A 26,230-nucleotide genomic window follows, 5' to 3' on the forward strand; every position below is an offset into this window, starting at 1 on the left:
ATAGTTTTCGAGAAAGAAGTAATTTTCCATGAATTTGATTTTGAGACCTCAGATTTAGAACTTGAGGTCTCGAAATCAACCATCTAAACGCACACATGGGTGTTCTTTTCTTTCATTATTATCTCGCAAGTTCGATGACCGATTGAGCTCAAATTTTCACAGGTTTGTTATTTTATGCATATGTTGAGATACGCCAACTGTGAAAGCTAGTCTTTGGCAATTACCAATAGTGTCCACTGCCTTTAAATAATTTCATGTTAAAGTGGTTGGTACATTTATTTTGTCATCTCAACACAAAATAGGGCCCACAAAAACATTGTCTTGCCCGCGGAAGGGGGGTGTGTGTGGCATTACGGGGGACCCAAAAAACTTCTCCTCTTATCCCGCCGAAGTGTAGGGCCTATGACCCGCCCCTTTCGCAACTATAGGCCGCCACAGTATGGGGTGTGATGGGCGCGGCATCATGGGCGAAGAATTTCCCTAGCGAGCCCCCATGATATATTATAAGAACTTTGTCATTGTCAGCATATTTCGTGCTTTGCCCGGGAAATGAAAAACACGGGCAAAAATTCTGATACTTAGTTGCTGCTCGTTCGAGATTGAGCTGAACATCAACCACGAGATGCACTTGACTCTTTTTTTATAAGCCTGTCTAATTCCACAGGACCCGGACTTTTCTGTTGACAAAACAATATCTAGCGTTACGTCCTGTGTACATGGTGTACTGTGTATGGACATAGTATGGGGCTACACTCTGCAAAAGCACGGGATAAACAAACCGTTATACTAATTGTTAAAAGCAACAGTTAACACTAAAGAGACTATCATGTAAAACATTAGAACTCTATTTGCAAAAAGGACAAATAAAGATATTTTTGCTACGGGAATTAACACGATTTCATAAAAATAATTTTTGAGTTGGAACCTCGTGTTTAAACACAAGAGGAGCACCCCTATGACGTAGCGGTTACCTTGAATGTTGACTCACCCATGTCGAATTTTAGTAATGGCCTACGCCTAGAACATTTTTTACGGTGGCAAAGCAGTTATTTCTTTGTACTAAACATTTATTTTAAATTATTTTTTTACTTCATTTTGTAGAGAAAATCATGTTACTTCGGTGCCTTTTATTCGCTGTGGTACTTCCCGCCGTGTTGTGTAAGTAAATCTTCTGAATCACTTTATCAACTGGACGTCCGTCTCTTTTTGCTTGGTTATAGAGAGGTTCTGCACTGTTGCACCAGTTTCGTGAAGTTTTGTTGTTGTTTTCTCTTCAACAATAACAAAGAGTCACAGGTGTTTCTGTCTATGATCTAAGGCAACCTTAGAATTCAAGCATGTATTAATAATAATAATATATTTATTTTGCAGTTAGTGTTACCGTTTTTGTCAAGTATTAAACACTGACAGTGACAATGAATGAAGATAAATTTGGGAATAAATTTGTTTATTTGTGAATTGTGCATTCAAAATTCAATAAAAATTTATGTTCATCAATACAATTGCCACTTTACACTTGACTAAATTCATGCAATTGGCACTAAATAATAACTTATTAACTTTTATAAGTTAAAAATACTAATAGTAGTACTGGTAAACAAGTAGACCCAGTAACTGGGGCGCTGTACTCCTTTTTTCGAAATTTTGACATTCTCTCAGACTCAGAGAATGTCAAAAATTTGAAAAAAGGAGTAGAGAATGTCAACATTCTGAAAAAAGGAGTACAGCGCCCCAGTTACTGGGTCTAGTAAACAAGTAGGGCCTACGTACACCAAGATCTGCATATTACTTTATTACTATTATTTTAGCTCTTTGCATTTCAAACGGTGAATAAAGAACTGAAGTGAAGGTGAAAAGTTTAGGAAAATTATTTACAAAAATGGTTTTCTCCCTCTCTTCTCTATTCATTGCATCTCTTTGTGTGATTTTGGATCAAATTTGTGTATATTTTTACAGGAACCAAATTTGGTTGGGGCTATATTACAGAAACATGATAAAATAGGGAAATAGCACAATCTTTTTGTTGACAAAGTGTTTGATTTTTGAATGATTTTATTCAAACACCTTGTCAACAAGTGTTATTTCCATATTTTATCATGTGTTCACATAAATAATATAGAGGACTTGCGCCGCTTGATTTATTACAGCATTTTTCTTCTGTGTATTCTATTGTATATTCATAATTTTGAACAACATTTTCTTCATCAACAGATGGTGAACGCTTAGACAGATTCATCAAGCACTATGAAACATTAAACTATGATTCCAAGGAGCTACACTTGAAGCATGAGAGGGCGAGGCGGTCAGCCCCGGGAGAAACAAGCGTCCACCTTGATTTCAATGCTCATGGAAGGTGAGTAAATCTTCATAATATACCCCCGTTGCATAAGCCGTCACATTCTCAAAAAGAGCCAAAAGGAGGCAGATCATTGGACAAGAAGCTGGTTTTTTGTTGCGTAGAAGCGTTTGTATGTAGGGTTTCGCGTCAATGCAGATTGATTTCTATAGACCGTAAACTGTGCATCTACCATTCCATCATTTTAGGTGTCAAATGTTTTTTTAATGTTTGTGCGTGATTTTGACTCTCAAAATAGCACGGGATAGACAACTTGTGAGTGCGCTGAGTGCTATGCAGTTGGTTTATATAATGAAAAAGCAACTTGTAGAGTAGATGAACAGACAATATTAAGTGTAGGTCAAACACCGGTGTCTCATACTTGGGTGCAATTTCGTGCCTTGTCTTACCACGTCTTTAGGTGACACTAGGTGGCAGCAGACTTATCAGGTACACGTATAATATAGACCTTGTCGCAAATACCCATTGCGCAAGCGCTAATTGTTGAATGAGGTGCATGCTGGTCTAGCTAGGGATCAAACTTGAGCGCTAGCTAGACCAGCATTCACCTCATTCAACGCCTACAGCGCATATACCGAGTACTTGCGATACAAGGTCTAATATGTTCTCGGAAATGTGCGCGTTCTCAGAATAACGTAAACAATGAAAATTGATACCTGGTAAGTCTGCTGCCACCAAGTGTTGCAAAGTTTCCCATTTTTCACACAATTTCTTACGATCCCCAAGACAACAAATATAATCATTTGAATGATGACACCTTTCCGTCTTAGAGATTGGCTGGAATTTGCTTGGGGTGACATAGCCCATGTCTCTAGAAAATTTTCATTTATTTTAAAGAACCATGTTACACGAGGCAATTTACAGGCAGCCGGTTCCAGGCAACCTCCTCGGAGTAAAAACATTCATCATGTTAATTTGTTTGTTTGTTTGTTTAGATGATCTTCCCATCAAGGGAACTCGGCAAACTCCCACAAGGGGATATAAACACCAAGTTGTGATTCAGTAACTAGACAACAATATTTATTCTAGTCATTGTGAAAATCAGCAGTTAGCTGGGGGATTTGCCCCACAACCTTGTGGTTGCAAGTCCTGCAGTCTAACCACTTGACCACGGTGACTTTAAAATGTTGACATAATTGTCTTGGTTGGGGACAGTAAGATAGTGTTAAAAAAATGTCTGCTGTATCAAAGTGTTCACACATGCTCGTGCAGTTGGTTGCCTGTAAAAATTGCCTCGTGTTACAAGGTCTTTAAAACATTATAATACGTAGCTACATGTAAATATGTGGCACAAACAAAGACTGTGCGCAGTTCACCATGTATTAAACTCACCCTGCTATAAGGAAACGGCAACTGTATTAATTACATATTATTACAAACTATTGAATTACACTTGTACTGTACAATCAGTCTGGAGCAATTGTATTGTTTTGGTAAATGTTGGAAGGATATAGTACATATAATGAGTAATTACTTGTAAACATACTATAGTACTTGTACTGAATACCATAGCTTCCCTTGATGTTCAAGGAGGCCATATAGGGGTCGCTTTTGCGTTGGTGCTATTTTAAAGATAAAAATGTTCGCCCACAAACATTCTGATTTTCAAATGAAAGTGCCCTTAGAACTCTCAATCTCATCAAAGTATTAAAAAAGCCTTGCACCGTTTGGTGTTATCCCAAGACCAAAAGCACGGTCTGTGTTGGTCGCAAGGGTGTCGACAGGACTCCAGGAGCTGCTCAATAGACCCTTTCCCATGAAATATGTAAGTTGCACATAGCGCGCGCGCACTAACGTTTTGGTTGCCAAAATGAGGGAGCATCGCGCTGTTTTGTACACGGCTAATGGGTGCATGAAGCGGACGCGATTGCGCGTCTGCTTAGTGCACAACTCTACATGTATGGCGTTTGCCAACCAACAGGGTCTGAACGTATGCGTGAATGTGATTAGCATATTTCATGGGAAGGGTCCATTCCTTGCACTGGCTTCTCTCACAAGTTCTAACTGGTCTAGTAATGCCCTAAAATATCACTGACTCCCCCCCCCCCCCTTTTTTGTTTGAAACTAACTCTGCTGCTCAAGAACAATGTCAGCGACATATCAATCACATTCTTGAGGTACTGCACAGGTACAGAACAACAGACAACATGCTCTTTAGACATGCCATTGTACTGTAATATGACAGGGTGTTGCACTGTGCATAGAAGCACATTTTACTCATTCTTGCACTGCATAGAAGCACATTTTACTCATTCTGTCAGATGGTCAACTCAGAACTACTGCAAGTTGAAAGCATGTAAAAAAAATTTTTTAAAAGGCTGCGGGCGGGGACGATCAACTGATATATATATTTTTTTGCCTAATACAAACTTATGTGGAAAGTCTTCCTTGGGAAAAAAACTATTGGTCAACTATCTACATTTAAGTTTGTATTGTCTTTTGTGACACACAGTGTACAATGTAGCTATGGAACGCACAATGTATAAACCGCTAGACACGGATTGAAATTACATTGAGTCCTTTTTACATGCATTTTTATTAAAGCAATCCCTGTCAGTGTGCCTTTGGCTTTTTTTTTTTACCCACCCCAGCCAGTTTTGTGAGCTGGAAATGCTGTAACCCTAGCCTTGTTGTTTTGGTATTTTTCATCTCCCTGCTCTTGTTTTGTCGCTAGAAAATCCATAATCCGTGTTTTTGTTTTGTTTTTAATAAATAAGGTCTAACAGACTGTACAACAGTATACATTCCATGCTCATTTTAAAAGAACACATTACTTTGTGTAATCATAGTTTCAAGTAAAAGAACACATTTAGTATGATTGCCACACCCAGGATCGTCAACAACTGTCTAAGTAAACACACATGGGTGTACACCACAACCATATTGCACAAACAATCTAACTGTACAAACAATGTACGTTTGTTTACATGTAGTTTCTGGATTGACTTTGGATTGACTGAATGAATTACATTGCCCTTTGCATTGTTTACTACTATTGAATTATCTATGAACATTGAGGTACATCATAGAAACAAGTTAACATTCAATGCTTCCATGGTTCAGTCATGTCAGGCAGTCATACATCAGGCATTGTTCATACACTCTATTATTCATGTACATGTGGCATGTTCCATGTAGAAGGATTTGTGATTGTAACAAAACTCAATACAATACATGTATAAGTACAATATTCAAACTGTTCACTGAACTGTGCATTTTCGATCAACCATGACAAACTGGACATTGTGCTGTGATGTGTTCCTTGCTTCAGTGTATGTCTGTGCATGAAGGTAGGATTCATGGTCTGTGATGTTTATTGTCAACAGTCAGTGAAAACACATTAAACACATTGTGTACTAAGGGTCTTAGAAAAGTAGCTGTTTTCACAACATGTCTGGTAAAATAGTATGAGTGCTGGACCAATACCAGTTAAAACGAATCAGGACCAGTCCAAAATCTCTCCAATTGGTCTGACTGGCTAGTTCAGTGATAATAATAATCATTATGAAATACGGACGGCAGAGACTACATGGCAGGGCTCAATTTCATAGAGCTGCTAAGCACAACAAAAATTTGCTTCTAAAAGCATGAAGTTTCTTCCTTAATCAAAACAGGATTACCAACCAAATTTCTATATGTTGCATATTGCTGGTTGTATTCAGCTTGTTGTTAGCTGATCCCGAAATCACATGGAAATTTGGTTGGTAATCCTGTTTTTATCAAGGAAGAAATTTCATGCTTAGCAATTTTTTTTTGTGCTAAGCAGCTCTATGAAATTGGGCCCTGGTAGACTGGTGATAGCAAGCTTACTGCACCCGCTGGCTAGTCATTGACAAAGTTAAAGGGCAAGCCCTGAATTGTCCGCTGTCTACATAATTAACTCACTCACCGCCCCCTGTACATGCCCTGGGCCCAATTTCATAGAGCTGCTAAGCACAACAATGTGCTTAGCATAAAATTTCTTCCTTGATAAAATCAGGATTACCAATCAAATTTCCTTGTGATTTTCAGGATAAGCAAACAACAGCTCAATAACAGTAACAAGCAATATGCAGCAAATGGAAATTTGGTTGGTAATCCTGTTTTTATCAAGGAAGAAATTTCATGCTAAGCAAGTTTTTGTGCTTAGCAGCTCTATGAAATTGGGCCCTGGTGGCAGGCCTACATGTATCAATCATGCTCTACTTCTATTTATGTCTATCCCGTGCACATTACCCTGGCTTATTTCCACGTCATCCATCCAGCAAATTTCCTTCCTTTTCTGAATTAACTGCCTCTAACTACTGGGCAGTCTCGTTGGTCTAGTTGGTAAGGCACTGCAAAGGTCGTGAGTTTGAATCCCACCCGAGTAATATGCCTGTGATTTTTTTCACAGAACTCAGGAAAGTATGTGCACACATCGGTGTTAGGGTAAAAACTTAATAAAAACCCAAATTATTTTTCTGCTGCCCTTCTCCAAGTTGTTTTTTCGGTCTTCCTACCTTGCTCCTTCCTTGTGATTACCAAGTAACAGCAGTCATACCATGGTGTCAATTTTCTTTCTATAAAGATGTAGTCCAACCCAACCCAACCCAGGTCCAACTTAACTGCATTTGAATTATTGACAAATGTTTCTTCATTTCTTTTATACCAATGTTTGGCCAAACGATTAAAAATGAAATTAACAAATCCGCCTGCAGGGCTGTATGCTTCGTTTTTGAAAGGGCAAGGGCACCAAGGCAATTTCTCTCTGGAAAAGGGCACCCTATGAGGAAATTGTAAATTTCCACTGGAGCATTTCAAGGGCACCAAGGCAATGACAAGGGGCAACGGAGGCAATTGCCTCCGTTGCCTCCGTGAAGTATCAGGCCTGCGCCTGTTTTTGATAGCTTTGTTAACTTTCCACACAGAATGCTTTCATCTACTTAAATTCTCATAATTGGCCATGGCTGTTGTTCTTTCGTTGATGTGTACAGGGACTTCAAGCTTCGACTGAAAAGGGGTGCCCCTTTCTTGTCGCCTGATCTAATCGTAGTGACCTCAGAGGGAGCCAGGCACAATCAACCAGATTACCTATACATAGGAGAACTTGAAGGTATGTCATGAACCTAGTGCACTTATCGAAAAGAGAAGGGGTTCGCCCCGGTGTTCCTGGCTGTGGCTGCTGAATGCCGTAGCACTTTGCAAACCATTATACATGTAAGGTGCTACATTATTGGGTCTGAGAATCCATCACTGCAATAACCTTTCTTTCTGAAAGTTTGTATATACTTAGCGCCTTGAGTACCTTATTAGTACATGTACATTGTAGATTAGTGCACTATATAAGACACTCTGTTATTATTATTTTTAGTAGTATGGTAGCAGGCCAGGAATTAGGCTCGGCCTTCTATATTTCCCAGAGACTTGAAGGTTTGCCAATGGTACTGGAAAATGGTTTGCCCTCTCAAAGGTGAAGTTCCACCTCAGTAGCAATAAGTGCAATTCTAAAGTGCCCATAGACTTGAAAACTTTCCGTTGGATGTGTATTGTGTAAAATAGCCTTGCCCTTAAAAAAAAAATGAAATTCTACCTAAGTAGCAAGTAGCACTGCAAAGTCAGGCCATGTCACTGTGGCCATTGACTTAAAAACATCCATATTTCACCCAACTTAACTTGAGTTAAATATCAAGTATTGGCTTAGACAAGAGTCTACTCATAGCCTTAGCCACAGCCGTCAGTTCCTGAAACATACTTCTATAAATGTTGTTATTTCCATTATAACCCCAGGTGAATCAGACACCAAGTGCCACGGCTCGATCCTGAAGGGCCACTTCTCAGGAACCATCTATGCAGACAGCGACACCTACCACGTGGAGCCGGCCCACAGGCATTTCGACGAGCCGACCGAGTTCCACTCCATCATCTACAGAGGGAAGGATGTAGAGCATCCCAGCGAAGGGGGATGCGGCCTGACCAACGAGATGTTCAAATGGATGCAGAAGGTCCAGCAGTCGGCTGTGGAGGAGGACAAGCCACATGCGGAAGCAGTAGGTCATTTGTTTTGTGTCGTGGGACATTGTACATATGAGGATCGGAATTAGGCCTCTTTAATCATTACTAGATATTTCTGATAATGAAACCAGTAATATCTCTTTGGCAAGCTGGCAAGGTTGAAGAACTGCCTTGAACTGAAACACTAATGTATGTAGTAAAACTTCCATCACATATAAGTTGTTTGCTGCTCTGTTGCCCTGTGTTAAATTTGCCACGCCTTACCTGTAAGATGTCTAAAGGCCACACCTTACCTGTAAGATGTCTAAAGGCCACACCTTACCTGTAAGATGTCTAAAGGCCATGCCTTACCTGTAAGATGTCTAAAGGCCACGCCTTACCTGTAAGATGTCTAAAGGCCATGCCTTACCTGTAAGATGTCTAAAGGCCACGCCTTACCTGTAAGATGTCTAAAGGCCACTCCTTACCTGTAAGATGTCTAAAGGCAACACCTTACCTGTAAGATGTCTAAAGGCCACACCTTACCTGTAAGATGTCTAAAGGCCACACCTTACCTGTAAGATGTCTAAAGGCCACGCCTTACCTGTAAGATGTCTAAAGGCCACGCCTTACCTTTAAAGGCAGTGGACACTATTGGTAATTACTCAAAATAATTATTAGCATAAAGCCTTACTTAGTAACAAGTAATGGGGAGCTGTTGATAGTAGAGAACATTGTGAGAAATTGCTCCCTCTGAACAAAATGTAGTTTTCCAGAAAGAAGTAATTTTCCACGTATTAGAATTAGGTTTTGAGGTCTAGAAATCAAGCTTCTGAAAGCACACAACTTGGTGTGACAAGGTGTTTTTTTTTTTTCATTAATATCCCGCAACTTCGACGACCAATTGTGCTCAAACTTTCACAGGGTGTGTTATTTTATGCATATGTTGAGATACACCAAGTGAGAAGACTGGTCTTTGACAATTACCAATAGCGTCCAGTGTCTTTAAGATGTCTAAATCTTTCCCTTTCCTCCCTTCTCTCTCAGGAGTCCACGAAGCAGAGTGACCCCAAGCAGAGCGACCCGAATCAGTACTCTCATCCCCTCAATGAGAATCTCTACACCAACCCAGCGCATCGCCGATCTAGACGCCAAGCTGTCACTAAATCCACCTGCAATCTATACCTCCAGTCCGATCATACGTACACGGATTACTTCAACAATGACGAGTCGGAGGTGATCAACCAGTTCAACAACTACGTCTCTGCGATCAATGCCATTTATACCAAGTACACATTCGGCAACTTCAGGGACGTGGGATTCATGGTGGACAGGATTAGGGTGAGTGTGTGTTGCGGAAATTTTTCTCAAAGGGTTTCAGTGCCTTGACCCTCATACAGTTTAGTTAAGTTTTATTAAAATAAAAATATAAATATACAAATCGATACACAAAGATACAAAAATATCAAAATAGCTAAAATTCCAAGCCAGTGAGTGGCGAGGAGGAACAGGTGACCAGCACCTCTACAAAGCCGTCCTGCCACAAAGAATTTCCCCTTATACCCACCCCCCACAGTTAAAAACCACCCATCGCTTTGTAAAAAAAAAAAAAAAAAAACCTGATACTCATTCACAGAAGCAACAAAGGCACTTGCCTTCATGCCCCCTGTACACATGTAAGTAAGTGAAAAATCAAAACAATTATTACACCATTGCAGTAGATTTGTGCTTAGCGGTTCATGGAGTAGTGAAGATTTCCTGTGTCTATATCTGAACTGCTCTTATTCCCTTCATCACACACAGATCAACGGGACTACTGATAAGCAGGATTCCACCAACCCCTTCCGCTTCGACAACATCGGCGTGGAGAAATTCCTGGACCTGAACTCTCTTCAGAACCACAATGACTATTGCTTGGCCTATGTGTTTGCTAACAGGGACTTCAACGATGGTGTACTGGGTCTGGCGTGGGTTGGCTCCTCTGGAAGTGAGTTCCCAAGAAACGTTTTTCTTTTGTAAAAGCCATTTTGAGAGGAATTTGTCTTTCCACAAAGGGAATACTTTTTTTTTTTTAAATCAAAGTATGACCCTACCTCTAATAATCCACATTCTTATCGTTTCTCCAGGCACATCTGGCGGGATCTGTGAAACCTTCAAGCTTTTCAGCAGTGGCTACCAAAGTCTGAACACGGGTATCGTTACAGTCAAGAACTATGGCTCCCAGGTTCCTACTAAAGTGACGGAAATCACCTTCGCCCACGAGGTCGGACACAACTTTGGCTCACCGGTAATAATTTTGTGTTGAACATCATAAAGCCCGGTTCATACCTCCTGCGAATGTGTATGCGATACAAATGTTGACGTCACAAATTCGCAACAAATAATTCGCAGGGGTTGAGTTGTGCTCAACTCGCTTGCGAATATCACAACGAAAACAGAGTTTGTGACAGAAAAATTCACGTCAAATTCGCATCGCATTCGCATTCACAGGAAGTATGAACCGAGCTTGAACCTTTATTTTTACCAAATCAATTTTCAGTTCTTATAAATTGTATTTTGTTTAAAGGGTTTGGGTGCTTTTTGTAGGACACAAGCACAATGTCCACAGGTTTACTTTAAACTTAACACAGTTTTAAAATAATCATGGTAAAAAGCTTACCTTAAAATATTACTTGCTGAGGTTTTTGAGAAATGAGTGAAAACAGTCCCACAAAAATAATTGTTCGTCTCAGGAATAGAAAATTGTTTTACCATGTAGCATTTAAGTGTATTAAAGCCATTGGACCCTTTCGGTAAACAGTATTGTCCAAGGCCCACACTTCGTGTATCACAACTTCTACATCAAATAACAAACCTGTGAAAATTTAGGCTCAATCGGTCATCGGAGTCGGGAGAAAATAACGGGAAAACCCACCCTTGTATCCACGCGTTTGGCCGTGTCATGACATGTGTTTAAAATAAATCTGTAATTCTCGCTATCGAGAATTGATATTGTTTTACTGTTTTCTCAAAAAGTAAAGCATTTCATGGAATAATATTTCAAGAGAAGTCTTTCACCACTACCTTCTGTAAGCCCTGTAAGTTATTTGTAAATCTGTGAACTTTTTTTTTTTTTCTGAACCGAAAGGGTCCAATGGCTTTAATGCAAGTCTCCTGAAGACAATGCTCTTTGATTTTCAGGTAAATTGTAATACATACATGTACATCTTCATTCACAGTGAGTAGGGATTTATGTCATGGCCAAACAACTTGATGTGCAAAAGGTACCAAAACACTTTAAGCCTAAAATGAGCTCGGCCACAGCACTCCACGATACTGTTAGCATGGATTAAGGAAGCGCTTCATCATTGACTGTGTAATTTTTTCCATACTTTCAGCACGACTACCCAAATTCGTGTCGACCCGGTGATTTCTCAAGCACACGCGGCGAGGGCAACTACATCATGTACGCCAGCGCCACATCCGGTGACAAGACAAACAATAAGGAGTTCTCATCATGCAGCGTGGGCAACATCACGGCCGTTGTTAATGCTAAGGCCAGCAGATGCTTCGTCTGTAAGTCGTTCTTAGAATCACCCCCTCAACTAGGATCGCAATCAAACCACCCCCCCCCCCCCCCCCAATAAGAAATAATTACTGATCAGAAGTTTTTGGGCATGGCATTATCCTGGTGCATGCAAAGTTATGAATGTTCTTAGTTTTCACTACCACACAACATATTCTTGATTTTCAGTAATTTTTTTCCTAAAAACTGTTAAAATTTCCTATGTTGATTTTAAAGCCGAAAACTTCATTGCCATCTTTGGCCCCCCCACCCTCTATTCCCCTTTTAATACTTGTACAAAAAATCATGTTTTCTCAATATTGTGGTTAGTATTTTTCTTTGCACAAGATTGTATTTGCATTGAAAGTTTTACGTAGGCACGCAAATATTAATAAGCATCACAGTGTTTTTTACACCTGACAAGTCTCCCAAATTAAAAAAAAATATACTCAGCAGTAGAACATAGCAAGACAAGTTCTCAAAAAGAACATAATCTATCCGGCAAGTAGATTCACACGTGGTGTTTCCACAAAAATTCTGTATAAGAAAACATGAAACGTACACGTAGGCACTGTCTGTCTACTTCTACTTCTACGCTAATACGTGTCAAAGCCTTTTCAGCATCTGGACAAGGTGAGGAGTTGATGAATTAAGTTAAGTTTTAGATGTGGGAGGAAAACCCCAGAGAATTAATCCAGGGAAAACCCACGCAGTCGGGTAGGGACTGAAAAACCTAATCCACAAAGTGCCCACGGAAGAACTCGATCCGGGGTCCCAGAGGTAGAAGGCGTGGCAAAGACACCACTATGCCAACCTGACTCTGTCATAACTCTATACATCATCTCTCTATTCCGGCAGCATCTGACCGCCCAGTGTGTGGAAACCAAATTTTGGATCCAGACGAGGAGTGTGACTGTGGCTACGATGACCAGTGCAGTGACCCCTGCTGTAACCCACGCCAGTCCGGAGTAAGCCCCGATAGCGACCCACTAGCCTGTAAGCTGAAGATACGGAATGGTGCTCGCGTAGAGTGCAGGTAACAATCACTGTATTATTATAGGGATGTTTATAATTTCGCTGTTTTAACCGGAAACCCATTTTTTTTAAACCCCCTACCCCTAAAAAAAGAAATAAAAAATCATCTCTTTTTTTGTGTACGATTTAAGAACTTGGATCAAATTCATAAGAAAATGAAGATGAAACCCGTATGCAACACTCCAGATTGCAGACTGGGGCTTTCAAAACCAAAGATAAATACATGTAATTAGGCTTTCGAACCTGCAAGCTTTCCCACTCGCAAACTTTAAGCTTGCAAAATGTTCACGCTTTGCACTCATACATGTAGTTCAGGGTTTTTTTCAACCGCCTATCACATTTGTTTTTGTTTTTTAGAAACGTAGATACTATGTTAACATGAGAAACATTGAAAAATGTCACCTTAGGTCATGACCTTTGTTTTTACCTTTTTTGGTTGAGTGGAAGAAGTTCAGATCTTGCAGCCGTTTTGTGGCTACGAGCATTTTGGTACAAGCCGTTTGTGGCCCCTGTGGTCTAAAGGTTTAACTGACTAGACTCTGGCAAGTGGACCAGTGGGTATTTAGAGCCCTGTCTTATCAGTGATACGCACAATATTGTTGGTTCTGCAAAGTTTATCATTTCTGACGTGTACATTTTCGGGGTTATTATTTTTCTTTCTTTTGAACAGTAAATCAGCAGGACCTTGCTGTACTGCTGAGTGTACTTTCCAAACAGCTGGAAGTGCAACGGAATGTCGGCCAGGTACTGAATGCAGCATGGCATCAAGTTGTGAATATCCTTTTTTAATAACAACAAGTTCTTATAATTATAGTGCATTGCACAATAACCGTCTCAATGTGCTTTACATTAGTGCCATTGGGTCATTGGGCTAATAACATTCCTTTAATCTTTCTCAGCTCCCTGGGGAGTATTCAACCAGGGCAACCCTAGCGCTCCAAAGGCTTTTTCATACACAATATCAACCTCTACCCTCGCAGATACCCAATTATACCCCTGGGTGAAAAACAATTACATTAAAGTATCTTGCTCAAGGACGTTTGACACCCCGAATGTACTCAAATTAGACAGCCCTTTTTGGTACAACAAAAAATAATATTTAGTCCTTGTATAAAGCACACAGGGTACATGACAATAGTCGTGACCGTAAAGCGTTTGAATATAATTGACTTTTATTGTACATGTATTCTCCTTAACTCCTGTGCACTGGGAATAGTGCGGCGTGCCCGACCTCACTGCCCCATGAGAACGACAAGCTGTGTAACAGTGACAAGCAGACGTGCCAGAATGGGGTAAGGGTTTTGTACATCTTTACAAGGTCATTGTGGTCTAGTGGTTAGACTGCAGGACTTACAGTCACAAAATTGTGGGTTCAAATTCCCCAAAGCTAACTGCTGATTTCACAATGGCTAAAATAAGTATTGTGTAGTTGCTGAATTACTATTTCTTGATTTGTGTAATTCATAATCATGGACATTAAAGCAATGTTTGTATGATATAGATTGTCTGTTGTCAGCTTAGCATGTATATCCCCTTGTGGGAGTTTATTGGGTTCCTTTGACGGAAATATCATCTTTAAAGAAACAAGTTCATTTATGAAGTGCCCAGTCAATGTTAGAGAGGAACAAGCCCCAAAGGTGTTGCACCTGAAAGAATGGCACCAAAAGGAAGGAGACTGGAACCAAAAGGAACGTATGGGTTTTGTACTTTTTACAATGTCATTTATAAGGTGCCAAGTCTATGTTTAGAAGGGACAAGTGCCATAGGTTTTTCAAAACCAGAAGAAATGACACCCAAAGAATGAAGACTGGAACCAAAAAGATATTATAAGGTCTCAAGATCTGAAGATATCAAGACCAAACGATTTCAACCCCAAACCAACATGGATGAAGGTTTGATATCAAAACCTGAAAAAGGTACAGTGTATAAAGTTCTTGAAGTCGAGGAAGTTGCGAACTTGAATACCATCCATCATACCTTCCACCTTAACAAATTCACCAAAAGTTTTACCCTCATCCAATGATTTCAAGACCCAAAACTAATATGGCTGACGGTTTTAAATCAAAACCTGAAAACAAACCATGGATAAAATTCTTGAGGTTGATGAAGTTGCTGACTATAATGCTAACATGGTTTGTATATTCCATCTTGACAAATTCACCAACAACTTTCATCAGGTCGCAACTTCAACTTCACTATTGGTAATTACTCAACATAGTTATTAGCATAAAACATTACTTGGTAACGAGTAATCGGGAGCTATTGATAGTATAAAACAATGTGAGAAACAGCTCCCTCTGTGGTCATTTGGTTTTCGAGAAAGAAGTAATTTTCCACAAATTTGATTTCGAGAACTCATAAAGATTTTGAGGTCGCAAAATCAAGCCTTTGAAGGCACAAAACTTAGTGTGACAAGGTTGTTTTTTTCTTTCATTATCATCTCCCAACTTCGAGCTCAAATTATCACAGGTTTGTTATTTTGTGCATATGTTAAAATACACAAAGTGTGAAGACTGGTCTTTGACAATTACCAATAGTGTCCACTGTTTTTAACCCTCATCCACAGGACTGCGTCGGATCAATCTGTCAGCTGTTTGGCTTAATGGAGTGTTACTGCTCACCCCCCACAACCGATAAAGAAGAAGATGCTAGCTGTCACTTGTGCTGCCAAGAAGGAGGTAAGTCTAAAACCCAGGGGTGGATTTCACAAAGAGTTAGGACTCGTCTTATCTCGAGTTAGGATGAGTAACTCGTCCTAACTTATGATTAATCTTAAGGTCTGCTTGCTACAGTGCAGGGTTGGGACTGGTCCTAAGTCCTAAGATTAGTCTTAAGTTAGGAAGAGTTTCGTGAAATCGACGGCAGGCCTCGTAATAACCCACGGCACCCACAGCAACTGTTGTGGTGCTTTTGCTGTGATACCCTTTGCAAAGCTCCAATACAAATACAAAAATTCCTCATAGAAGTGCCCCCTTAGCATAGGGCAATTGTTGTGCCTCATCAAGAGCGAAGTTCCAATAGCTGTAAACCTGTACACCAATCCTGGCACGCAGCGAGCCAGATTCAGTGCCTAGATTATGCACAGAGACATGTCGCAGTTGGTAACATATTTTTTAATACAAAATTGGTTTGGTCTATACACCCCCACCTTCAGAGACAAAGTTCAAGGCCTGATACTAGTTCCTTTTTCCACCTCTTTATACTGTTTTAGCGGATGAATCCACTTGCAAGAGCAGTCTGATGTATCCCCAGATGGACAACCACACAGCTACCTATGGTGAGCTGGAACCCAGTGGCGGGTCCACAGTCAAGACCCTGTTCCAGGTTCCGGGTGCTCCTTGCAACGAGCTCCAGGGCTACTGTGACGTCTTCTACAAGTGTCGCAACGTTGACTCCAACGGCCCACTGTCCAGACTCAAAGATGCCATTCTGAATCCACAGTTGTACAAGGACATCGCTGGCTGGCTCAAGGTTAGTTGAACATCCAGAGCCAACAAATTTTCCTTTTTTTTTAAATTTATTTTTAATGATTTCCCTCTTACTTCGAAATTGCAGAAAATACATTTCTGACAAAGTAAGCTTATTATTATACAAGCTAAAAAATATAAATATTTGATATTATTACAGGATAACTGGTGGGCAGCGGTTCTGATCGGCATCGCTTTAATCCTCTTCATGGCCATCTTTATAAAGATCTGCAGCGTACACACCCCAAGCAGCAATCCAAACCTGCCTAAGCACAGACAGCTGACGCTCCCCAGGAGGCCGAACTCACGAGGGCGCGGCGGAGGATCAAGTGGGATAGAGATGGCCTAATGTGCTCTGCCTGCACAATCCCCCCCCCTCCTCAACCGCTTGCTATCTTTCTCTGCTCGTTGGTGAACCACTTTAAAAAATGAGAGAGTTGAAGGTTTGGTTTTATACTTAGGAATATTTGTTTGTGGTAATTTTGTTGTGTTGTTTTCAACTGAGATGTTGTGTCTAGTTTTGATTACAATGTGGTGTGGTTTTGTCTGAGATAATAATGATGATTATTTTGGGATGGTTTTTGTTTGTCGGGGTATTTGATTGTTTGTTTGGTAATTTTTTAATGAGTGTTTTGGGGTTGTTGTTGTTGTTTTTTTGTTTTTTGGGTGGGGAGGGGGGCTTATTACAGTTGAAATGGTACATGTATGTTGGTTTAATTGTTTTCAGTGAATACACCAGAATTATTTATGCAATTATTAATTCCGATTACCCAGTGTAAAAAAAAAAAGAAAAAAAAAAAGCTTGTTAAGAACGAGAAAAATGGCTGCAAACAGAAATGTCTTGCGCCAAAGCAGGGAACCTTCCGAAATGATATGTACTTTACATTGATTTGACTGGTGCCTGCTCAGTATTTTCATTGAGACTTAATGAAGCATCATTTTCTGTTTGTGCACAAATATTAAATGTGCTTGCAGGAAAGAAGACTACCGGCTAAAATACCATATCAAACGTTACACTTGCAACTGGTTTCCTGCTTAATTTTTTGCTTAGCAAAACATTTTTCAGTGTTTTTGTCTGCTTTTAAGGAGCAGCTCTATTAACTTTGGATGAGACTGGTCCAAACTTTAAGTTTGGAACTAGTGATAAGTAACGATGTTAAGTTGTAATTTGGCTGGTAGCACATTTCTATGAAGAACAGCTACATGGATGAAATTGACCCCGGTTTTGTTGGGCTCATACTTAAATATAAGTGATATAAATACTTTGGGTTTTTTTTATCTAGGTTTTAGTGTGAGGGTCGTTTTTCGTTATTGTTTTGGGTTTTACTTTCACTCTAAGAGTCTGAAAGGATTTATTTTGAGAGCACAATTTATCAAATAAAATTCACAAAAATTGTGGTGTAAGTCGAATAGCAAGACTAATCAACTACAAACATTTTGAAATAAAAATACTTAGGTTTAATTTGTGTGCCATATAAATAACTATAGTATAATTTAATTTTAGGTATCTATATTTAAATCTTAAATCAAAATGCATGTAATTTGTTTTTCAATCACTTCCATTCTTTCCAGTTGACGTCCATGAACAATTGTAGTTGTCCGCTTGTATTTGTAGGCCTCTAATTTGTGACTTTTCATCAAACTTAATCACCAGACTTTTAGCTCAAAATATTTGAAGCAAAATCTGCTGTTTACCAGGTTTCTGGTTGAATGTGCTAATTACTAAATGCAGCTACAGGTCTAAGGCCATAACAATAAGTTTTCCATTGAAGGATTATGAAAAATTTTTCAAGTTATTCTTTGAACCATCATTCTTTTATACAGTTAACAATGAATATTCCAAGCACATGTTAGTGGCTTGTTTTAGTTATTTAGTTCACTTACTTTTAGGCTAAGGGTTATGTTTTTCAAGAATATTTTGGGATTTTTCCTGTTCAATTTCGTTAAAAAAGTATTTATTGTACTCGGATTGCGCTATGTTCCACTTGATATTTACTACACGGTAAAAAAAATCACTAAATAAAAGAGTTGTGTAAAACATTAACTTTGTTGGGCATGTTTGCTGGAGTAAAACATCATTGGGTCATCACAGACATGCGAGTACAAGCCAAAAACAGTCCCCTCACTGAGATTAATGATGAGCTTTCATTGGCCGAGAGTCGTGCCGAGCACAGACATGTTTCTTTGCAAGGGGGTCTACATGGACTGGATAGCTTACATGCCTTGTTGTGTACTTTATCAGTGCTTTTGTGTACAAACCAATGCCAAAGCCTGCACATCTACAAAATCCGGAAACCAACTACGTATTAGTCAATTGGAATGCCGTAATCAGGAGTTTGATGCATGCCTCACACTGTATTGATGCACAAATAGCTATGTACCACTGAAACGACATGACTCATACATGTGGGTTATATTAATCTGTTCACATATCCTGCTTAGCATTAAGGAAGGTACCAGTCAAACCAGACTGGTTTATACAGAGGGACAAGAAAAGGTCAAGCATTTTTTTTAAGTAGGTTATAAGGTTAAGTTAGGGGCTATATCGGTGGATGATTATGTAAAAGTTTTTGTTTCAAAGGTTGATTTGTATTTAGAATGTGTCCGAGGTATTACCCGTGTTTGGCTGAAAATCAAAATTACAAATTATTCGTAATTGTAGCTGCAAATGTATGAACAAATTAATGAAAATGTGCGAAAATGAACCAACATTGGCATATTTAATATCCTTGCATTTACCGGGTAGTCAGCTGGGGGTAGTGTTTCAGATTGCTCAGATTAAAAAACGTAAAACAAAGTCTAAGTGAAAAAGGCTACAGCTCTTGTGGGGGCTCTCTCGAACAAAAACATAAAAGACAAAAAAGTAAAGGTCATGTCAAGAATAGACTGGTACTGTTTATTGATTTTCCAGCCCCTTAGTTATGGCCACTGTGTCTACTGGGAACGCAACAATGAGTACTTGTTAAAACCAACATGCAGATAATATGAATTTAAAGGAATGCACTCAATTAAATTAATGTTTATAAGTTGTACATGTACATGTATGTAGGAAGGTCCGACTATTTTGTATTTTTAAAACTACTTTAACAAACTACACTCAGAATTTTTTTTTTTTTTAGGAATAGCTTTCATCTCGGATGTTCGTCTGTATTCCATTGTCTCTATAATTCTAAACAAAAATTTACATATTTCGATCTGAATATGTGTATATTAGAGTATCTTTAAGTGTAAAATTAATGGAATGTTTAAATAATTTTATATAAAATTAATGCATAATAAGTTAGTTTATGTTTATCCCAGAAAATTCTTGCTCAAAAATCAGAAAAAGATTAAAAAATTTATATTTCCGTGTTCATGCCACTTTAATACGCACCAATTGTGGTTTTTCTCCCGCATTTGTGATTTTGTTTCTATGCAGAATATTTGAAAAATAAATCCTTCTTTTTATTGGGTTTTAACACAAGCAGCATGTTGTTTCTTTACTGGTTAAAAAAAAAAAAACAGTTCTGTTTAAAAGTGAAAACTGTAGATGCGGATTTGGAAATTGGTAAATGTAAGGCAAGACCAGGCTTAGCTGTAATGTAATCATCAAAGTACTTCCAATCAGTTTCCCCCAACACAGTTTTTTCTTCATTGTTAAACTTGTAATACGCCACCCTTAAAGATGTACTTGAAAACTACCTAAGAATAAGGGCATTCATGCCCAAATCTACTCAATAATTTTGTTGGGAGCTTACTGAGCAGGGACACTTGCTACATTGTTTTATAAAAGCAAGAACTTGTGATTAGCAATAGAATGAAAGTTCTCCCATCGCATCTATGCACAAACACCCTTCGCAGGATTGGCAGCCACATTTTGGAAATCAGGTGCTTGCAATATTTGTACATGTGGTCGATGGTTTCCAAATTTAAAAAAGGTTGACTGTTAACGCCTTCGGCTACTGTCAAGCCTCCACAGCCAACCAGCTTGTGACCCGCAAAACCTGCTTAGCTTAATAGTTCCGTTTGTGATAACACTGTTTAAAATGCTCACATGTTTACCATGGTGATGTATACTACTGCATGATGCATGTGAAGAGTAGAAAATTATGCGCATAATCAGTTTAAGAAATATAACCAGAGAGTAATGATGGTCTTAATCGCTCTCCTTTTCCCTTTTACTTATCGGAATTATCTGTGTACAAATTTGTTAGTGTATCACACGGTGTGCGTAAAACGAGAAACAGAAAAGTAAATGTAATCTGCCTTTTTTTAATGACTGTGAATATTGCTAAGTATCATTCTTAGTCTTTTATACTTGCAAAACAAATCTTGGTGGTTTTTGTAGTAAAAACACTAAAATGGAGCAGTAGTAGAATGTGGGATGCGTGCGAGCTTGAAGGACATGATTTGGAATCTAGATTGTGATTGTTTATTTCATTCTGCCATTATGTGATCCCCCCCCCCCCCCCCCCCCGAAAGCTTGTCTGTCTTTGGGTGGAGTTTTTTCTACCCACATTCCTGGCTACCTCACATTTTGTTTCCTTTCTTCACATGTAATACGAAACTATTGTTTCTAACCCCCCCCCCCCCCCCCCCCCCCCCCCACCCCCACCCCGCCCAATCTATCTTATGTTCGTGAAAACATCAAAAAGTCGATCTATAACACTAAACAAATTTTGATTTTGTCCCTGTTTTTATTTTATTTTTATTTTAGGGGGAGGGGTTTACTTTCACCAGTCCCAGATCTGTGATCACTGATCTTGTGGACAAACAAGATCTACCCCCCCCATCTTCCCCCAAACCACTGCACTTAGAAGTTCTGGTCTTAGATTTCCAGGGGGAAAAATGTCTTTCAACTTGTAACACTCCTGGAAGGTTTTGCTTTTGCTCACAGTATTAAAGGGTTTTTTTTTCCTTCAAATTTACACAGTTGTTTCCTTTTAACATCTTGAGAAAACTCCAAAAATCTTAATTGTTATTGAATTTTCAAGTTTATTCATCTGAAGAAGAAAACAAAATTGTTTTTAAAAGTTATTTTTGTATTTTTTGTTTTTTTCTTAATTGTGTGAACACTCAAATAATTACAAGATTGTGAAGATTGGATTGCAAGCTTTTTTTCCAATAAGGGTAAAGTATACACTATATTATTATGTAGAAATGAGCTTATCAAATTATAGTGTAAATATTTCAAAGCTAGTATTAAAGGAATTGAAGATATGAATTTGAATTCCAACAGTGTTTGTTGTTTTTATTTGAATGCGACTTCAGTGTACAATTTGATAGAGCTGTTGCCGCACCGAACACTGCTGAGAAACAATGCCGCTGTGCAGGACACCAGTCACCGATGGTACATATTATATGTGAAATTGTATTTTAGCTGGTATACTTTTTTTTCTGGTAAGCATGTTTTGTTGTGCTCAGCTATCGCTTGTTAACTATTAACCTTCCTTGGCTTTCAAAGAGCCCTTTTTCTTATGACCAAACCTCTAGATTTCTATTTGGAGGTGATGTAGAGAGTCTGTAAAGGTCTTCTTTATCCAGTAGTTTTTGGGCGTCATCTTAAAGGCAATGGACACTATTGGTAATTACTCAAAATAATTATCAGCATAAAACCTCACTTTGTAACAAGTAATGGGAGAGATTGATAGTATAAAACATTCTGAGAGACGGCTCCCTCTGAAGTGGTGTAGTTTTCGAGAAAGAAGTAATTGTCCACAAATTTGATTTCAAGACCTCAAGTTTAGAATTTGAGGTCTCGAAATCAAGCATCTCAAAGCACACACCTTCGTGCGGCAAGGTTTTTCTTTCTTTCATAGTTACATGTATCTCGCAACTCCGACGACCAATCAAGCTCAAATGATCAAAGGTTTGTTATTTTGTGCATATGTTGAGATACACCAAGTGCGAAGACTGGTCTTTGACAATTACCAATAGTGTCCAGTGTCTTTAAAAACAATCTAAAAAAAAAAAAAATGGTTCTGATATCAAGCTTTATCTTCATGTACAGACCTCTCAAAGCGTTCATTCTGATCTTTAATGTGTTTTTGTTCGGCTGTGAGGCCTATAATACACAGCAAGCTTTGGTTACATTATGCAGCCATCCATGTCAAAAACACTGTGGCAAACCTCTTCTATCTTTTCCATACATTACACAACACATGGGACTTCAATCCAAGTCTATAGCGCCTAATCTACCAACAAGGAACTCAATGGCAATGACACACACATTCACCCATGTACATGTACGTACTGTACATCGATCTTTGTCTGCATTAAACATGTATGAATTTCTGCAAGGTCAACGATAATAAGATGCAGCCCTAATTTACATAACAATAGCCGCTATTGATCTTGAAATTCGCAGGCAGGAGCAGTGCCACGTCTACATACCACAAGCGCTGTTTCAGACGACAGATACAGGTCTATCACGTTATATGCTCTTCTACTTCAAGCAGTACACCGTTAAAATTCCGACTTGTAAGCTTAATTTCATTTGTCATGACTACAATGTGTGCACATGTGTTAACAATTATAATGTGTTAAAAAAAATTTTGCGAATGTTCAGGTTGGGTTATTTCCTTTTCTCTTCTAGGAAATACAGTAACGGTGCAAGTAGTAAGCGTGTAGTAAACAGGTTTGAGTTCTTATTTGTTTATTTATTTTTTGCTATTATTATGATTTGTCTTACAGGCAAAGCTCTTTACTTTATTTCAAGATGGCGGAAGGCGTTACTGCAGAGTCAGTGAAGATCAGTCTTGGACACTTGGAGTGTTCCATCTGCTGCACTCGTTACAATCAACCCAAAAACCTGGATTGCTCACACAGTTACTGCCTCAAATGTCTCCAAGAACTTAAGAAAACTCAAAATCCTGGCACTAACAAACTAAAATGTCCTCTGTGTCAGAAAGAAACCATCTTACCACTCGATGGAGTGACTGGATTACAAAGCAACTACCTTCTGATTGCCCTAGTGGAGGAGGTCAACAAACAGGAACAGCTTCCACAAGGTGAAGAGTCAAAGGTCATGTGTCAAGCTTGTGATGAGGAAAACGCAGCAATTTCACGATGTTTGAATTGTGAACATTATCTCTGTCTGGAGTGTCAGAAAGCACACCAACGTTTAGCTGCACTGAAGAATCATGAGATCAAATCTTTGGCTGAATTGCAAGAAGTTGATGACACCCAAACTGAATCAAAGATGAACATCTCAAGATGTGACATCCACCCCATTCAAGAGCTCTGCTTCTACTGTATGACGTGTGAGCAACTCACTTGTAAACTCTGTGCCATTCTGCGGCATAAACAACCAACGCACAATCTAGCTGATTTGTTAACAGCTTTCGATATTTGTCAAACTGAAGCAAGCAAGGATGTCTCACAAATGCACAAGAGCAATTTCGAAACAGAAGGACACTTAGCTGCAATGCGCAAGAGACTGAGCTGTTTGTTTCATGAAACAAACGATCATATTTCTTATCATACAGAGCAGAAACTTGACAACATCAGACGAGAAGAAATAAGGATAAAACAAAATGCCAAATTGATGTACCAAAGAAAAGATAAGAAATTGGCAGAATTGCAATTTGCAGAGCAGACAATGAAGACGATTCGCACTCACAGCAAGATGACTGATTTGAATCGTCTGGAACTCTTGAAAAACAGACAAGAACTTCTCCACAGCTACAGAGATATCAAAGTACAGGAGGAACAAGCAGAATGTTTGACCTATGACCTCTCTTTTATTGCTTTTTGCCAAGTTTATAATGAGGTTGAACTTGGGACACTTCTGCGAGAAGAAAAATGGGGAAAATTGGGTGAAGTTGAAGTTGATGCTCTGTTAATTTCATCTTATTCCACCGGTGACATTATAACTGTTGGATCTGAATCACAAATAAATATATTGCGGCAAAATGGCAAGGAGATTAACATAATTTCACAATTTCTGTGTAAAGATTTATCTTCTCCGACTGCTATGGCAGTTAATAGTGAAGACCATCTTATTGTTCTAGACAGTCCTTATAATGAGACTCCTAATGTCAAAACATTGAACAAGGAGTTTCAGCTTCTTCATCAGTTCACTCCAGCAGGTGAAGAGTCTGACAGTAAACCCACATGTCTTGCAGTAGACGAGAACAATCTGATAGCAGTGGGTTATAAATACAAGGGAGAGGTTTCTCTACACAACCCTGATGGATCCCTCATCAGAACACTGTCTGCTCCAGGGATTGATAAGAAAATGGCCATGAGTGACCAGAGAATAATTTATACTGACAATTCAAAGCTCATATGTATTGATTTGCATGGTAATAAGATCATAGAACAATCACTGGAACTGTGGAGACGAAAGTCAACATTAGGCCTAAGCTGGGATAAAGCAGGTGATATCATTTTACTTTACTCTAATAGTGGTATCAAACTTTTTGGTGCAATGGGCACGCCTGTTAAAATAATTCTTTCGGACGAGAGGCACAGTAGCCCAATAACATTTACTCAAAATGGCAAGATGGTAGTTAGCCGATCATATAGAACTGTAAACATATATCATAGGGTGTAACAGATTTAGCTTAAATCCATGTTAAAGGCAGTGGATACCTAAAGACCAGTTTTCTCACTGCTGTATCTCAACATATGCACAACATAACAAACCTGTGAAAATTTGAATTCAATTGGTTGTCGAAGTTGCGAGATAATAATGAAAGAAAAAAACACCCTTGTCACACAAAGTTGTGTGCTTTCATATGCTTGATTTCGAAACCCCATATTCTAAACTTGATGTCTCGATATCAAATTCTTGGAAAATTACTTCTTTCTCGAAAACTACTTCACTTCAGAGGGAGCCGTTTCTCACAATGTTTATACTATCAACAGCTCCACATTGCTTGTTACCAAGTAAGTTTTTATACTAATAATTTCTTTGAGTAATTACCAATAGTGTCCACTGCCTTTAAGTATCATCTTTTAAAACGCAACTAAAACTAAAACGGCCATTACAAATACTGGAAATGATACAATGATTACACAAGACTGTACAAAGTAAAATCTGTTGACAGAACCCCCCTGTTGGAGTACCAAATGGGAACTAAATCACAATCAAGTGGTTGTATATGTACCTGCAAGTTTACTGCTATAGTTTTTTAATTTTTTTTATAAACTCAACAGAAAACAGACTCAAAGTCGACGACACTGTAAATGCAATATGAACTCGTCTTCTGCCGATGCCTTTATTACATAATGAAAATATTAAAAACTTCGCCAAATATACAAATAGAAACCCTGTATGCTTATAAAATACATCTCAGCTAATTTAGTAATAGTACAAATACATAGTTTAGTGATAGTTAACACACTTTAGAAAGACAGTGGGAATATTTTGAATGAAAAAAAAAGAAACAGCCATAAGAAACATATTTTAACCTGAATACACTTTGAAAACAGTACGATTAAAACAATTTTAGAATGTGGCTGTATTGCCAATTAGAGTTGTAGCCCAAACACAGAAGTGAGCATTTCCCCAACACTACAACACCAAGTGCCCCCCCCCCTTCTAAGTGGGTGCATTGCCCCCTCCCCCTCACCTGCCCTTTGCATTGCTACCCTAACTTTGTATTCACCTTCAGGCACTTAAGAACTTAGCAGCATCTACATATCGGCAAATAACATCTAACTTTTTCAAACACAATTTTAACTAATACTTCAAGAACCAACCGTCGTGTTACCATAGCAACGGTGATATCAAACCAATACAATCTTTACCTTAACTGGAATAATACTAAAGAGATTACAGATTTGCCACAAAAAAAAAGAGAATACAGTGTTTCTCCATTTTCCTGCGGCTTTAAATTAAAGAATGAAGAAGAAATCGCTGATTATTCAAGATTGCGTACCTGAGAAGAG

The 26,230-nt window shown here is 38.8% G+C and overlaps 2 protein-coding genes across 2 annotated transcripts; both read left to right on the forward strand.

Moving 5' to 3' along the window:
* The first annotated feature begins 1,000 nt into the window (after positions 1-1,000).
* Positions 1,001-21,563, forward strand: LOC117288282 (disintegrin and metalloproteinase domain-containing protein 10-like). Its single transcript, XM_033769075.1, has 14 exons — positions 1,001-1,158; positions 2,212-2,353; positions 7,312-7,430; positions 8,105-8,364; positions 9,356-9,649; positions 10,112-10,295; positions 10,435-10,595; positions 11,686-11,863; positions 12,711-12,888; positions 13,558-13,662; positions 14,095-14,179; positions 15,454-15,565; positions 16,099-16,358; positions 16,515-21,563. Exons 1-14 carry the CDS (start codon positions 1,110-1,112, stop codon positions 16,701-16,703), a joined length of 2,316 nt encoding a protein of 771 aa, XP_033624966.1. The 5' UTR covers positions 1,001-1,109; the 3' UTR covers positions 16,704-21,563.
* A 1,132-nt stretch (positions 21,564-22,695) lies between these two features.
* LOC117287992 (protein PML-like) lies at positions 22,696-25,536 on the forward strand. The gene is made up of 3 exons (XM_033768658.1): positions 22,696-22,813; positions 23,027-24,714; positions 25,496-25,536. Exons 2-3 carry the CDS (start codon positions 23,052-23,054, stop codon positions 25,534-25,536), a joined length of 1,704 nt encoding a protein of 567 aa, XP_033624549.1. The 5' UTR covers positions 22,696-22,813; positions 23,027-23,051.
* The last annotated feature ends 694 nt before the right edge of the window (positions 25,537-26,230 follow it).

This window comes from Asterias rubens, chromosome 3 (genome assembly GCF_902459465.1).
Source record: "Asterias rubens chromosome 3, eAstRub1.3, whole genome shotgun sequence".
Taxonomy (NCBI): Eukaryota; Metazoa; Echinodermata; class Asteroidea; order Forcipulatida; family Asteriidae; genus Asterias; species Asterias rubens.

Bases quoted from the DNA above. Each gene is read 5' to 3' on its own strand.
- LOC117288282 (XM_033769075.1), top strand. From the start codon at position 1,110: ATGTTACTTCGGTGCCTTTTATTCGCTGTGGTACTTCCCGCCGTGTTG. The intron at 9,650-10,111 runs GTGAGTGTGTGT...CATCACACACAG, and splicing joins TCATGGTGGACAGGATTAGG to ATCAACGGGACTACTGATAA. The intron at 16,359-16,514 runs GTTAGTTGAACA...ATATTATTACAG, and splicing joins ACATCGCTGGCTGGCTCAAG to GATAACTGGTGGGCAGCGGT.
- LOC117287992 (XM_033768658.1), top strand. From the start codon at position 23,052: ATGGCGGAAGGCGTTACTGCAGAGTCAGTGAAGATCAGTCTTGGACAC. The intron at 24,715-25,495 runs GTGATATCATTT...TAAACTCAACAG, and splicing joins CCTAAGCTGGGATAAAGCAG to AAAACAGACTCAAAGTCGAC.